Source organism: Episyrphus balteatus, chromosome 1 (genome assembly GCF_945859705.1).
Source record: "Episyrphus balteatus chromosome 1, idEpiBalt1.1, whole genome shotgun sequence".
Classification (NCBI taxonomy): Eukaryota; Metazoa; Arthropoda; class Insecta; order Diptera; family Syrphidae; genus Episyrphus; species Episyrphus balteatus.
In genome coordinates, this window is record NC_079134.1 from 157545579 (window position 1) to 157562788 (window position 17210).

At 31.0% G+C, this 17210-nt stretch overlaps 2 protein-coding genes across 2 annotated transcripts in view; both read left to right on the forward strand.

The window, feature by feature from the left end:
- LOC129911573 (uncharacterized) lies at nucleotides 1–852 on the forward strand. The gene has a single exon (XM_055989408.1). It carries the CDS (start codon nucleotides 1–3, stop codon nucleotides 850–852), a length of 852 nt encoding a protein of 283 aa, XP_055845383.1.
- A 6384-nt stretch (nucleotides 853–7236) lies between these two features.
- Nucleotides 7237–17210, forward strand: part of LOC129921364 (UDP-glucosyltransferase 2) — a 33419-nt gene continuing 23445 nt past the window's right edge. Inside the window, exon 1 of the mRNA XM_056003166.1 lies at nucleotides 7237–7816. The gene's annotated coding sequence lies outside the window, so the exon portion shown is untranslated. The remainder of the gene's footprint in view (nucleotides 7817–17210) is intronic.

The window sequence follows — 17210 nt, forward strand, 5'->3', positions numbered from 1 at the left end:
ATGAATGCAGAACAGGAAGCTGAACTTGCTGCTCTCCGAGAAGAAAATTCTCGACTTCTGCAGAATCAACAACAAAACGCAAGACCTCCAACACAACCAACAATCAACCGTGTGGCAGTGAAACTTCCACCGTTTTGGGCCGAACGGCCCAGCTTATGGTTTTCTCAAGCTGAGTCCCAATTTATTATCTCGGACATAACAAATGAAACCACTAAATTTCATTATGTTGTTTCACAGCTGGATACTCGTGTGGCTTCCGAAGTAGAAGATATCATAACCTCGATCCCAGAACAAAACCCCTTCACTGTTCTAAAAAAGAAGCTCATTGAACGCTTATCAGCATCAGAAGAGCAACGTGTCCGACAACTCATCAGTGATGAAGAACTTGGTGATCGAAAGCCTTCACAATTTCTTCGTCACCTTCGTTCTCTTGCTGGTCCATCAGTTCTGCAAGACAATTTGTTGCGACAACTTTGGTTGCGACGTTTACCATCGAACGTTCAAGCAATCCTTACATCGAGATCAGATCTTTCTCCTGATCAGCTTTCTGAGCTTGCTGATAAAATCGTTGAAGTTTCTCCACCACCAGTTCCTTTTGCCGTTCATGCAACATCAAATAATGAACCGAACCAAAATTCACAAGCCCTTTTCGAAGCCATTGACACTCTCACAAGACAAGTTGCAGAGCTATCTTCGAATAGAACTTTTCGAAATCGCTCTAAGGGTCGAGGAAGACAAAATTCAAGAAGCAGTTCTAAGTCTGCGAAGAGAGAAGGATGGTGTTGGTATCACTCCAGATACCAGCACAATGCACGTAAGTGTAATAAACCTTGTAGTTTTCAGGGAAACTAAAACAGCAGTCTATAATGACGGCGAATGACTGCAATGTTCCTGGAAGCCGTCTCTTTGTAACCGACCAAAATTCAAAACATCAATTCCTCATCGATACCGGATCTGACCTATCTTGCTTACCAAAACGACGTCCTTTCACTGATTACGATTTAAGCGCTGCAAATGATACCGTAATAAAAACATATGGATTTCTGCACCTCGATTTGAATTTGGGATTACGACGAAGTTTCATTTGGAGATTCGTTGTAGCTGACGTAAGCATTCCTATAATAGGGTCAGACTTCCTTGCCCACTATCATTTGCTACCTGACTGTCAATCGAAACGCCTAATCGACACATACACTGGACTTCAATCAACTGGAAAAACCACTTCAATTCAGCACAACAGTGTGAAAACAATTCAAATTTCATCGCCATGCACTGCTTTATTGACTGAATTTCAAGAAATTACTCGTCCTGCTGGTTTGCCTAGAGTTATTAAGCACAAAACTGTGCATCATATCCGCACAACACCAGGCCCTCCAATACAGTGTCGCCCTCGTCGATTGGCTCCAGAAAAACTAAAGATTGCCAAGAAGGAATTTGCTGACATGTTACTTGCTGGAACTATCCGACCTTCAGATAGCCCATGGTGTTCACCACTTCATCTAGCACCTAAAGGCGATAATGGTTGGCGTCCCTGTGGAGATTATCGTGCATTGAATGCCCGAACGATTCCAGATAAGTACTCTTCTCGTCATATCCATGATTTCACTTACAACATCAATGGAAGCAATGTGTTTTCAACTATTGATTTGTTGAAGGCATATCAACAAATTCCCATTAACCCTGATGACGTATGCAAAACAGCCATTACAACTCCATTTGGTTCCTACGAGTTTATGTTTATGACTTTTGGACTGAGGAATGCTGGAAACACCTTCCAACGTTTGATGGATGAAATTCTATTTGGACTGGACTTTTGCTTCACATATGTAGACGATATCCTGGTTTATTCCAAGACCACAGAAGAACATATGAACCACTTGCGCCTAATTTTTGAACGACTTTCAAATTATGGTATGGTCATAAATCCATCAAAGTGCGTTTTTGTTGCTTCAGAAGTAAAGTTCCTTGGATACACGGTAAATTCTGAAGGAATCAAACCTCCCAAAGAACGTGTTAAGACTATTGAAGACTACCCGCTCCCGAAAACAGCAAAAGGCCTTCGTCGTTTTCTTGGAATGCTAGATTTCTACCGAAGATTCATCCCAAAAGCATCTGAGATTCAAGCTCCACTTCACAATGCCATCAGCAATCCCCAACTCAAAGGATCTCAACCAGTTCCATGGACACCAGAGTTAGAAGAAGTCTTCAAGAGCTGTAAAGCCGCTTTATCTTCCGCAACTCTTCTTGTCCATCCAAGCTACGCAGCAGAACTTGGTCTTTTTACTGATGCATCAAACCACTCAATTGGAGCTTGTATAATGCAGAAGATAAAAGGCAGTTGGCAACCCTTGTCATTCTTTTCAAAGAAATTATCTGAGAGAGAGAACGCTTGGCCAACTTACCATCGAGAACTACTAGCAATATATGAAGCAGTCCAACATTTTCGTCATATGTTGGAAGGTCAAGTATTTACAATTTATACTGACCACAAACCTTTGGTTCACGCTTTTAAACAAAAACGAGAAAAACTTTCACCTGTTCAACAAAATCATCTTACATTTATTGCTCAGTACTCTACCGACATTCAACATATTGGAGGAGAAGATAATATTGTTGCCGATGCTCTCTCCCGCATTGAAGCCATATCTTCCGTTGTCGATTATCAAGCCCTCGCAGTTTCACAAGAAGAAGATGAAGAACTTCAAAATCTTCTCGCGAACAACACCACATCCCTCATTTTAAAGAAAGTTTTGATGCCTAGAACATCGATGCATCTTTATTGTGACACATCGACAGGTAAGCCACGACCATATTTAACTAAGTCTTATCGTCGTCAGGTTTTTGAAACTCTGCACAACATGAGCCACCCAGGAGCCAAAACTTCAACAAAATTAATTGGTGACCGCTTTGTTTGGCCTTCAATGCGCAAAGATTGCCGTGTTTGGGCCCGATGTTGTATCTCTTGCCAACGCTCCAAAGTATCTCGACATGTTAAATCATCTTTAGGAAATTTCGCAACACCATCTACTCGATTTTCACATGTGCATGCCGACATAATTGGACCGTTACCACCAGTTAACTCCTACCGATATTGCCTTACAATCACCGATCGATTCACTCGGTGGTCAGAGGTATGTCCATTGCAAACTATTACAGCCGAGTCTGTCACTATGGGACTATTATCGTGTTGGATATCCCGTTTTGGATGCCCCGAAAAACTAACTGTAGATAGAGGATCTCAGTTTACCTCACATACCTTTAAAGATGTCGCAAAACAGTTTGGTATCGAACTCCGCCACACCATGGCTTGGCATCCTCAAGCGAACGGTATGATTGAACGCTTTCACCGGCAGTTAAAAGCTGCAATCATGGCTCATTCTAATGAAAATTGGATTGAAGCACTTCCACTTGTTTTGCTTGGAATAAGGTCTGCTTTCAAAGAAGATATTAAGGCAACGTCAGCAGAATTGGTTTATGGTGAACCACTGCGACTGCCAGGAGAATTTCTTGCAAAACCGACACAAAATGAAGTTATTGATCCTTCACATTTTCTTGATCGTCTTCGAAAATGCATTTCACGCCTACGACCTATACCAGCCTCAAGACATTCTCAACATGGGTCATTTGTGTTTAAAGAACTGTTGAACAACTGTAGTTATGTTTTTCTAAGGATTGGCCCCATTCGAAGATCCCTTCAACAACCATACAAAGGGCCATATGAAATTACATCAAGAGATGAAAAGAATGTTTCTTTAAAAATCAATAATCAAATTATAAAAGTTTCAATCGATAGAGTAAAACCAGCCTTCGTCTTACAAGAAGATTTTACTAAAACATCAACATCAACATCTTTACTTCACTCAAAATTCAAAACAACTCGATCCGGAAGGCATGTACGACCACCGAACCGCTATAGATAAAACATTTTTTTTTTTTTTTCATTCCGTAGGGGAATAGTGTGGCGATAGCCACTACATTTACTTTTTATTACTTGTTACTACTTTGTTTACGTTTTACTTTAAATTAATATTTCGATCGTTTCATCAAATTATTAGTTTTCAATTTTCATATTTTTCAATAATCAATTCTTGTTTATAATCAAATCAATAAAGACGTATTGAATAATTTCATAAGAAATAAAATATCTTTTATTTCCAAAATGTCATGTAAAATTGTTATCTCGAGTTCGATTTTTTTTACGAATCCTAAACTTGCCCTATAGTACCTATATCGCAAGTAAAAATGATTTTTATGGAAAAAATATTTTTAATTAGGGTGTTCAAGAAAGTTTTTTTTTTGCGTTTGAAAAAAAAAAAAATGATTTTTAGTGCACACAAAGTTTTTTAAGTGCGTTTTTGCTATAGTAATATAAAATTCATGTCAAATTAATTAAATTGAATTTGGTTGAATTCCAAGCGTAAATGTAAAATATACCATTTTTCTTAGCCCCCTAATTCGAAAATACCTACCCCAATTTTACATTATATTTCATAAACCATGCTTTAAAACTTTCTCTGCAGTGAAAATTATTTTTTTTTTTTCAATAACTTAAAAAAATGTTTTTGAACCACCGTAATGGAAAATTTTTTTTTCTTCGATAATTTGGCCATAATAATATCCACGTTGAATTTTTCGAATTCCACTAGCAACCGTAGAAGATAACATTTTTTAGAGCCACCCTAGTACGAAAAAAATCAATTAAAACTCATTGTATCAAAAAACACAATTTAGAAATTTTCTGCATCATTAAAATTAAATTATTCGAAAAATGAAAAAAACAATTTTTTGCACCACCCTAATTAATATGTTTGCTTTTCATTTTTTTACAATATTTACATTTATTAACAAAAAAAAATTGAATCAAGAGTCAAATAAATTTCTTCGTGAGTTCTGCAGCAGTAAAATTTTGGCTGCGCAATCTGCCCGATGTTGACGACATAATGACGTTAGTCCGATCGCAGATCTGACTTTATGAACACGACTAACGCAGGCCTAAGTTAGGCAGACGTTTATGAAAACACCCATAGTCGGTCGCCAAAACAAGTTTTTGGCAAAAAATTTGTTAAATTTATCCGGTAAGTTGTTGAGTTCTTTTCATAATTATTTTGTTAATTCATTCAGTGTTTCTTTAAATGTTAAGTTTTGAATATGTGTTCTTTATTTGTATCAGTTTATTTTAAGAGACAATTGAAATATATATAGATTTTTGTTCGAAAATAGTAAAAAAGTGCATAAGGGAGGGTTCGTCATCAACAATTGGGGAGGCTTCGACAAAGTGTCAAATACTCCCTTTGGTGCTTTTTATTAGGATTATTTAACTTTTAGTTAATTTAATAAGTGTCGGAAAACTACTTTTTTATTAAGATATTACAGAAACTCCTTCAAGTGCTTCAAAAAAGAACGAAATTAAAAGAACAACAATTTTGTCCCGAATCAGAAAACAACAAAAAAAATATAATCTTTTAACCATGTATTATTACAGTAAGTAAACTTTATTACATTTAATAATATATTTCTGCATTATTGAGCTTTTCTCTTGTTTTTTTTTCTCTATTTGACTTGATCTCCCAACCTATGCCGGAGGTTGACGAAGGCTCCCTTGATGGGGAAAGATTTGACAAATTCCTTTTTTTTGTTTGTGTGTTATAATTTTTCAAAAACAAGTTGTAACTTTAAGAATTTCCTTCAATACAAACAAAAAGATATATGTAGGTAAATATTTCATTTTGTTAAATAACTAAAATTCATTAACTGTTAGGGTGTCGAAACCAAACAGCACTTTTTATCTTCTTCTTTTGAAAATTAATAATTGTAGTTTTTCTAAAAATTTATTGAGTCAAAATCAAGTAAAAAAAAAAAAATAGTAAGTATACGCCCGAGTGTATGCGAAACCAAACTAATTTTGTTTAGTTTTTGTTTCTTCTTGTTGATAGCCCTTAACTATACTACATATGACTCAGAGCTTATAAGAAAGATTTATTAATAAATTTCCGTGTCCTGAGTTTGGAACACATTAACGACTGTTTTCCTACAGAACCTGTTTTATACCATTATTTCCTTTTTTATGTGTTTTTAGTCAAGTGACACAATTTAGAAAATATGGAATTATTATCTATATATTTTCGCATTTGGAGTTGTTAACTTTACACAGTCATTTTACAAAAACATCTTGATCGAAAATCTAAAATTTAATAATTTTATATTCAATTAGGATATCATTGAGAGTCAACACAAATCATTTTCCTTTGACCAATTTCATGTACTAGTATTATAATATTCAATTTTTTTTCAACACGACCTCTCTAGGTGTATACCACTCTGCATGGTGAAAGAAAAAATATCTGAAAAGTTATGTATGACTGTGCAGATAGAATATTTAATAGCGGCTGGCGAATTTTATGTTAAATTTCACACCCCAAAAGAAGATGATGTGATAAGTATTTTCGAAATTGTATGATGAAAATAAGCAGGACACATACATAAATGCTCATTGATCATTTCTATGAATAAATTCAGCTTAAAATCGTTACATTTTCTTCTCAACGTCAACTGATACTTAAAATGGTTTTTACTTCTAAAAAATCAAAATTAAAGAAACGTATTTTTAAGAAGTAATAATAGTTCTCAGTGTAGATTGTTCAGTCCAAAACAAAATAAGTTAAAACAAAAAAAAATATGATTTGTTCTAATAATAAATAGGTAAATATGTTCAATGAAAGTGAAAATTTTTAAATTTGAACACCAAAAGAAAAAGATTCAAAGTTACAAACGTAATATCCTTCCAAAATAAAAAATAAATGGCTAACAGAAAAAGCAAGCACAAACATTTTGAGAAATGTGCGTTTTTGTGCCAATAGAACGATAAAAGTAAACATTGACAAGAAATCGCATTTTGCGAAATGTAATCTTTTGCATCAAAACTTGTGTGATTTACATGAGTTTAAATGCACCTTACATCCAAACACAAAAAAACTAGTAAGTAACTAATTAAATTTTCCATCGAGTGATTAATCAAATTTGGTAAGAAAACAAAAAAATATATAAAAGCTTTTAAAGATTATACTCTTAACTTGTCCATATACCTTCCTTTAAAACTTAAACTCTACCAACTTCATATCACCAAGTCAAGTCGTTCTCTTTGTTGCTCTTCGTAGTTCAAGACGCAAAAATACAACTTTAAATATACCCCACTTAAAAACTATACCCACAACGATACGAGTGCGTTCGTCGTCGTTGTTACCGCGTACCAACGTCCATCAACTTAATTTTAAATACAACAAAAATGAAAAAAGTTACTTTCTGTGTGTAAAATGAGGTATAGTGGGCACCAAAAAAGGGGTCTCAACAAAAGCACCTACTCTATCTTGTCTGTTGGTCGATTGCAGTCAAACCACTGTTAACCGTCGTAGTTGAATGTTCGTCCAGGATTAGTTCCTATATAGTGAGCCGAATTATCTTCCGTTTTTAATTTTTTTTTGTATCTATCTTACCCCCATTCAGTGTGGATAAGTTATTCGTAAGATTTTTCAACATTTTAAGTGAAAATAAAAAAAAAATTGCAGAAATGATTGTAAATTAAAATAAATTTAAATCATTTATAAAAATCCATACCCTTATACAAAAAAGTTCGTTACATGATCGTACGGTCTCAAAAGTGATTGTGAATTGAGAAAAAAAAAAAATTCAAAAATTAAGTGAATTTAATAGATTTTCTTTTTCGATAGAAAATTTAAATTTATTAAAAAATAAATAAAAAATTAAAATTACAAATAAATCTGCAGTTTTGAGAAGGAAGCACCAAGAGAAAATAAAAAAGGTTTGATTATTTTTTTATTTTTTCTTATGGATAAACTGAAATTTTGAATACCGACATTTACTTTTACGAGATATCTTCAAACCGGATGTCTTCATGTTAACCAAGTTCCATATTATATATTTTTTTATTTTTAATTTTTTTTTGTGGAAAAAAAACATCAATCCTGTTATACACTTGACCAGGGTTTCATTTACGCACTTTTTTGCCTTGACTATACCACTATAGTTGGTCATAGTTTGTGCATACATTTTTTATGCAGAGAGTGAAATCAGGTTGAAGATATATTTTGGGAAATTCAGAAAACCCGCATCTTTTTACTGGGTCATAAAAATATACATTTTAATTTTTTTCTAGCCATATTGTCGTTATATTTTGTTTAGTATAATGATTATGTGTCATATGTCATAAATGTAGCGGTGTGATGCGTGACATTAACAACCAACTTAATTATCATTAAAATGCAAATAAATCTTCGTTTTTTTTAACTCGAATTGATTTCTTAACAATCGCCGGTAGATTGTAGACAAAAAGATGTCTCTGCGCCATTAGTTTATTAATTGCAACACGTTTGTGCCGCATATTTGTAAATGTCAGTGGCTTCTTTCTGACAACAGAGTAGCAAGATGACAACGGCTTTTATTGGTTTATAATATCTTGATGTGCATTAAAGGAAAGAATCACATCACTTTCATTGCCATAAATGTGACATTTATGTGATCAATCCATTAATAATGTTAATGGCTTTTGGAAAGGTCTCACATGTTAACTTCTGCGCCAAAAAAACCTGTCAAAAATCGAAATTTAATCCAATATCTATAATTGTCATTTTATAAAATAAACAAACAAAAAATACATTAACCAAACGGAACTAAAAAGAACAACAAAATGTTTGGAAAATTTAACTTGCTTTGAAAGTTGAATGGATTTTAATAATTAAAATCTAAAAAAAAAAATAGGCAAAGTGTTTTCAGGTTTTTCGAGTTAATTTAGTTAATATATGATTAATTTAACTTGAAAACATGCCACTATCAAAATTTGCACTTTTAAGTTGCTCTTGGTAATAGCTTTTTTATCAAATTAAAATTTAAAAGATCTTTAATTTCTTGTACCTATTATAGACACCTTAATATTCACCCAGTTTTTTTTTGTTGTTATATTTTTAACAATTAAACTCGAAGGTTCTTTGGATCATAAATATTCATTTGCTATAGACAAAATATTTGTGGTTAAAATCGGAACAAGAATATTTGGTTTCGATTATGTTTCAGTAAATCCCTGTGTTCATTGAAAATGTACGCGACACGTGATCAAGAATTATGTTTTATATTGTTCGAAATTTGCGCATAAATCTCACTCAATTTTGAAAGTAACTTATGCTATGGTATCGGTATTTTTCACTTCCTTATGTAAATAATCCATTGAATAACTTAATGCCCCTGAAGAATTTTTTGGTATTTTTTGTTATAGACTTCCTGAAAATGATGAAAATAAATAAGACTTGTGGTGTATATTTGAAGGTTCTTAAAATCTGCAAAAAATATTTTCTTAATTTTTCTTAAGTTACCAAAAATTCAGGTCAAGTAAATTGTATTTGCATTTCAAATATCATTTGAGTTATCTAAATTTGTTTGATTGCTAATAGATTTTTGTTTTTGCAATTTTAGACAAGAGGATACAAATTATGCTAATAATAAAAAACGGTAAAACCACAATGCAGACAGTATGAATTACTCATGTTTTTTTTTCCAAAATGAGTAATTACTTTGTTTGTTTAAAATGCAGTTTGTGTTTTTTAATATTACTTTTTTTCTGAAAGGAACAAAATAGTAAGTATACGCCCGAGTGTATACGAAAATCAAAACAAAATAGATCCTGCTTCTGTTTCTTCTTGTGAATGGGCTTTAACTCCACGAAAATAAAATAAAACAAGAAAAATTACAAAAATAAAACAAAGCTTACAAAGCTTATGGGTTTTGTTTATTAAATTATAGATTTATATATAAGAGCTTAATGGTAAATTTTTGTGTAAGGGATGCATTTGACTGTGTCAAATCCAATATTTTTAATTTTTGGTATTATTATTGGTTATTTACACATGACCAAATTAACCTTAAGTTTTCAACTTTCAACATTGAGTATGTACCTAAGATTGAGTATGTAACACAAAATTTTCAAAAATTTAAATAAACTATCTTTGATATTTTTGATAATGTTGCGCTGGATATTTAAAGTCAAATACTAACCGAATTTGACACACGGTTTTCCTCTGTATAATTGACAAAGTAACTGAGCTGTTGATACCATCCTAAAAACTTGTTACAACTTGAGCCCAAAAGATATAACTTCGCAAATTATTAAATTTAAGACATCTACACAATATTTTAAAAAGTGTTAAGTTTTATCACCTCACTTCTTGCACCTAACACCACCCTGTGCGCTGTTCGATCCTTATTGTTTTTTCTCATCCGGGAATTCAAAAATACTTTAACGCTCTTTGTATTGTATAATGACAGCCTAATACTCGGTCAAAATATGTATTTCTTTAATTAATATTGTTTTGAGAAATTTCATCATAAAATAAAAACGAATTATTTGAATTTTTGTTATGATACAAAAATAAGCAAAACATTTTTAAAATTCTAAAATAAGACATAAAATATATTTTGGGTGTTATACACTCCAGCTCAAAATTATGGCACATTTATTTACTTTTGATATTACATCCCTTTATCTTATTTGAAAAGGCTTTAGCATTCTAGTGGTTTTTTTTTTTGTGTTAGCTTTTAGTTTCAATTTTCAACTTGATTTATAGTAAGCCATTTTAAAGTATTTATCTTAAATTGAATGGGTGTTGGTAAATCGCATCCAAAATACTTCTCTATGATTCTATAATCTTTCTGACATTTGATTTAGATACTAAAGTGGGTATTGTTGAAGAGTTTTTGAAATGAACCAATCGTCATAATCATTTGCACAAACCACCGAAACTTTAGGAATTATATTATTATTGGGAAAAAAATTGTTTTGGCTATTTTATTACAAATAAAGTTGATGTTTTTTAAAACATAGTGTATTTTCTTCCAGTTTATCTAAACTTACACTAACCAATTTTTTATAAAAGTAAGTTTTAAATTTTAATGAAATCGGTTAAAGGTTTCTAAATAACCGTTTTCTCTAGCTTGATAACAGAGTGTTTACTTAAAATCTAGAGTTTAAAGGCACTATATGTATGTGCTGTTTGTTGCGAGATGTAAAGCTGGATTAAAGAGTTACTTAGTTGGATAACGTTCTTGAATTTATACTTCTTTTCCGGCGTTTACCAGAGTTAAGTAAGATTTCATAAAAGTAGGGAATCTAAAAAAATCTTTATTACGAAAAAATGTCCAGCGTTTTGGTGGTATAGGGTAGAGTTGCTAGTAGCCGGCCCCTTAAGGATTCTGTCTCATAAAATAAAGCACAGAAACGTCAAATATCAACATTTTCGAATAATTCTTGAAATAAAACGTACTTTACTTAATAATTTTTTGGTATGGTTAAAAAAATAGTTATTAATAGTTCCCAAAAATATTTTATTTAAGTTTTTGTATAAAAAAGTCCGATTCTCCTAAATCCGGCCTTTGTTTCCTATTTTCGGCCATCTAGTGTCCCATTTCCGGCCACTGACTTTATAAGGTCAAGCTTAAATAAATTGAATGTTTTTTATTTAAATTTTTGTGTTTTAAGAATTTAGAAACAATTTTGATTGTTAATAAGTTCTAACATCAAATGATTTAAAAATGTATTTATTTTTCCCCATTTTTTAAACTTTTATCAATAAAAGGGGGCCGAATACAGGAAACTCTTGAATTTCAAAGCTTTTTTGAGTTCTATCTCCTTCCCCCTTAAAATTACCAAAATTCACATCTTTTTTCTATTTAAAACCTATTTTATTTGAAGAATAATATATATTTAATAAGAAAAACAACATTTCAAAGCATTAGCTCCGAAATTGTTTCCACAAAACACTAATAACGATAGTAGGTTTCGGCAGTAAAATTTAAAAAAACCATACCCGATTGGATCACTTTAAAAAAACTTATTTTTTTCTAAGAAAACTGAATAACAAGAATAATAAGAATATTGTAATTTTAGGAGAGACATTTGAAAGAACAGAATAAGAGCAAAAATTTGGAATAAATCCTACGAAATCACTATAGTTATAAGGATTTTTCTGAAAAGTGGCCGGCTACTGGAGAGGGCCGGAATTAGGCAACTCTACCCTATAGGTCAAAAGCTCAAAAACAATAGTTTTTATTGACTTTTAAAAAAGCAACTGATAACAAAAAAAAATATACACAATTGTACTTATGTTTGATATTCTATGTTCTTTAATTTTATATCTTATCAACATTATTTTGCTTATTCTTCTTTTTCTAACATTGTATACTTATAAAATTTGATTAAATTACAAGTCTTAAAAAAATTTTAAATTAAAATTACACATATCTTTAACTCCTAACATGTAAATTACGTGGGAATAAAACTTTTTTCTTTTTAATTATAGACGCCCTTTTTACACAAAAGTCATGTCATGATTTATGATTGCTAAAAACTAATTAACACATAAATGTCTAAGATAATAGGTAATAATTTTTGTTAGCATTTTGAGTATAATATTCTTCAAACGTCTAACAGTACGTTAAACAAAAAGCACAGTTGCTGTAGAGCCATCTTTAATTAAATGTTTTTCTTATTGTCTTTTATTACTTTTTTATGATTAAGTAATTTTTCTTACCGACGGCAAGCAAAAAACAAGACTTGAATGAATGAAGAAGCATAAACTTAACAAAAAAACAAAAAATATATGGAGCATCCTCAATAACATAACAAACAAGTAGCTGTCTCTCAACAACGAAAAGCTTATTATTTGATCACGTATTAACCTACGTTTAAGGTCTTACGTCTTTTAGTTTTAAGACAATCGTTCGGTTTTGGAATTTTAATTTTAAATTTCATCAAGTGCTCACAATAACTAGCTTTAGTAGACATAAACTACATAAGCCAGATGCCAAATGATGTTAATAATTACAAATATAATTCCACATTGAATTTAAATTGGAAAATAGAAATCATCAAACATCGCGATTGTTGTTGTTGGTGTATTGTTTGGAGTTTGTGATGAATACGGAGCGTGTCCGTATAATGGCGTTTTGTAGTAGATGGTACGTTATACACTCTATCATACCACCTACCAAAACAATACTTCTTTTCAAGCATGCACAGAAAGTGTAGTTACTTTCAGTTTCAGTCAGTTTTTGAGTTTTTTTTTTTTTTTTGCATTTCAAACTTCGAAGGAATCACATTAAGGTTTTGGCGACGACGACGACCAACGACCGACAACGTTGTTTTTTTTTTTTTTGCACAGGTTTCAAGTGTATATGCATGCGATGAGGCAATTATTGTATCGGAACAACAAGTGAGATAAAAAAATCATACTTAAGCTGGGTAGAAGCTTAATTGGTTGCAATGAAAGTGGAAACGAAATAATATTTTTGTTGTTAACTATATGAAAGAAAATCGTGTGTTTTTATGAGGTGATACTCTCTTTAAGTAACACTTTTTACAATATACAATTTTAATGAAAGTACCTATCTGATTGTTGTAATAGTCTTGTTGACAAAACACACCAAAGAAAAAAAAAAAAACATTTTGCAATGTTTTGTTTACAATTTGAAGTATACCTTCAAGTACTTTTAAAACACTCCATAGTTCAACTTAATAGGAAATGAGTTTTTCCTGGATTTTGATTTAACTGTTTAACTACTTGAAAACGGACTTTTTAAATTAAATACTACTTTTGAACACAACAAGCTTTGCAACGATATTAAGTAATTTCGTTTCGTATTATGAAATAATAGCTCATTGAGAATATAATGGCAATTTGAATTAATTTGTTAAAGAAAATTGCTTTCGTCCTTTTACTTTTAAACTGTGACTCTTTTTTCTTGTTATTTATGTATATCTAAGGATCCTTTCAAAAAACTTTTATATATAACTTATTAACGATAATTTACACATGGCTCCGTAAGTTCTCCATTATAATTGTAAAATAAGCATACAATATAAGTTTTAAAATTTTGCTACGGTTTTTTTTTTTTTCAATTCAACAAAAATTATGTAGCAAATATTTTATTCTAATAAGGTTCATTTAAATTTTTAGCACGGAAGTTTTAATAGTAAATGGCCATCAGTTAAGAATAAATTTATGTTTGTCAAGATTGTTTATTATATTTTAAAGATGAGTAAGAGAGTTTAATGAAATCCAATTTAATTTAAAAATAATTAATTTAATTGGTTGAGTATAATGCATATTCTTCATCTTTTAATAATATTTTAATTGTGTATAAAGAGTCACATTTCTTTTAATGAAATCTGCATAGAATACAAAAAAAAAAAAAATATTTCAAACATTACATGTTGAATGCGGTTTGTTACCAATCACCTTAAACACATTTTACTATGCATATATGTGACACAGAGTGATTAAACTACTTTTTTTTCGGCTTTTTACGATTCTAAGTTGTACTCATGAACTTTTAACAAAGCCTCGAATTGGTTCACACCCAAAAACAAATCTTCAAATAAATTGATTACAAAATTAAGATGTTGTTTCAAGGCAAGTGTTCAGATATTTTGTTACCTTCAAACTGTTAACGACTACTTGTTTTTACACTAAGATGACATGAATATAAAAACTTAAATTTAATAGTAAAAAATTAAACAACTATTGATCATAATCAGAAAGAAAACTCATTAATTTTTTGTTTTTGCAAAACATGTGTTTTGGGCTCCCCATTAAATATTTCTTGCACGTGACTTTTTTAAAACTTCATCTTACTTATATGTATTGTACACACCTTCAAAAACTATCATAAGCAATAAATAAATTTGGTAACAAAAATACTTAGAACTTTTTTAACGAACCACATGGTTTCCTCGTACAGCCAATATAATCTCCCAAAATTGCATACTCTGAGTAATTATGCAAATCGGTATGACACTTGTGTTGAAATTATTATATATCCAAGCATTGGCGTACGTGCAAAATATTCGAAAAAATATATATTAAACATTATAGCCAAAGCCTGTGTCGGTTATTTTTTTAAATGTTAGAGAAACTGTTGGACACACATTTGCTACGCCATGCCATATAAGATATAGCAATAAACATTCTTCAAAAGAAAAATACCATCAATATGAGGTTAGAAAAAGGTGTCTGGTTTGACGTCAGTCTATAAATTACATTTTAATAAGATTTTTGAATGGAGCACACATTTTGCTTTAGGGGGTTGTGGTAATTTGTTTGTTTTTGTTGTGATTTCTTGTTTTGTTACTTGTTTGTTTACAGGTGCAGTTATACATAGATTTTGGAGGTATAATTAATCAAAACAAACAAGACGAATTAAGGAGTCAATTATATAAAATCTGGTTAGCATGATAATTTCCAGAAGAATCTTTTCTGAAGATGCTTTAAAAAGATTCGAACTGAAACTGGTGGTGATTGTGGTTTTAAAGTTTATTTGTTTGAATAAATTAATCGGATTTTTGTTATCCAAACACTTGGCATTTCAGCTTTTAAGTAATTAATAATAAGTATTTGAGTAATTTGGCGGTGTTGTCAAAAAAAAGTTCGCTTCTCAACTCTTTTGTTTTATAATGAAGCATGAACAAGTATCTTAAGAACAACACTTGACAGGCATACAAAAATTTAAAATTATTAACCGTAAATATTTTAAACAAGCCAATACATGCAACTTTATTTTTCTATTAAAATGAAATATCAAAAGCTAGAAATTAAGAGGCAAGATGAAGGGGCAGTTATATGACCGGTTTTCGATAAATTAAGTAAATATAAGGGTTCGCCTCTTTTGTATATCTTACTTTAAGCCTGTGAAAATAATTTTGTTGTAATATGGTTTGAATGCAACGTGACCATACTTTTCATCCACAATAATAAGGGCTAATAATAAATTAGTGTGAAAACTTTACACAAATTAAAAAAAAAAGAAATTAATAACAAAATACTGAGTATAATCAAATAGGTAGGAAATTTCAAGATAATCAAAAGATTTTGATTTATCGCGCGGAAAAAATTAAATGTGTTGAGTTCGAATCCCGTAAATGGCCATTGGCCTAGAAAAACCGCTAATCGTTGGTTTGTCATTTCAAAAACGAGAAAAGCCCGAAATGCGAATTGTGGTAATTAAGCCCTCCTAACTGATGCAAACATATCTGCTCATTACTTTAAATTTCATTCTCAAATCTTCAAGTTTTCGGCATTTAACCTGTTCAGAATAAGGTTAGCTTCTTATTTGCCAAGAAAGCAAACCTTAATTCAAGTTCGATACTCAGCTCTTTCGTTTCAAGTAGTTTATTCATGTGTGTTGCATAAAAAATTGAAATTCATCACTAAATCTTTAAAGCGATCTTATTTTAAGTGAGACATTTTTTTTTTTTATTTTGCTAAAGGTTTGGCTAAAACTTTGTTTGGTTAAAACATGCATCAATTTTAAATCTAATCAAAGTCAAAACCTAAAACACATGTTTGCTTCTCAATTTGTTTATCATTATTTTTTTTTGTATAAAAATAGCTGAAACCACCTTAGCAAAAATCTTTTATTATTCAACAAAATTCACAAACAAAATCAGAAACAAGTTTGACTTGTTGCTCTTTGCTGTTGTAATACAAAACAAATGGATTTCTATTTCTCGAGTTAAGTTCAATGTAATATTTTCTTACATTAACACAAAAGTATAAAAAAGTTCCAACTTTGTTGATCCCGTTTAACATATTTATGTCCAAAGAAATTGCACCTTTTTGTCAAAAGCCACATGTCACAATATTTCTTTTTTTTTATCATTTTCTTACTTAACTATGACAAAAAAAAAATGTCATTCGGTTAATCATGAGGTTAAAGATCCAAACACAACACTACCCAAAGATTTGCATAGAAAGTTTATATCTTTTTTTTCGCACAATGTGACGAATAAGCCCGGCTCTAGCCACCCAAATGACAATGTGTATAACCATCTGAAGAGAGCAGAAACAAAAAAACCAAGAAAAAAGCAAATTTTTTTTTGTAGTAATCCAAACCAAGTATCAGATCACTCTGTGAGATACATTCATATGGATTTATTTTCTTGAGTCACGTTTTTTGTTGTTGTTTTGTTGCTATTGCTTTGAAGTTGTTTGTATGTTTTTCACCATTTTCGTACTACACATTTGCAAAACACCAAGAAAATGAGAACACTTTCACTAAATGTTGAACGGCCGAAGTCCCCATCAAAGAGCAATAAAAACCGCGCCAATATAACGACATTGAAATATTAAACTCACTCGGTGTAGAGTTGCATA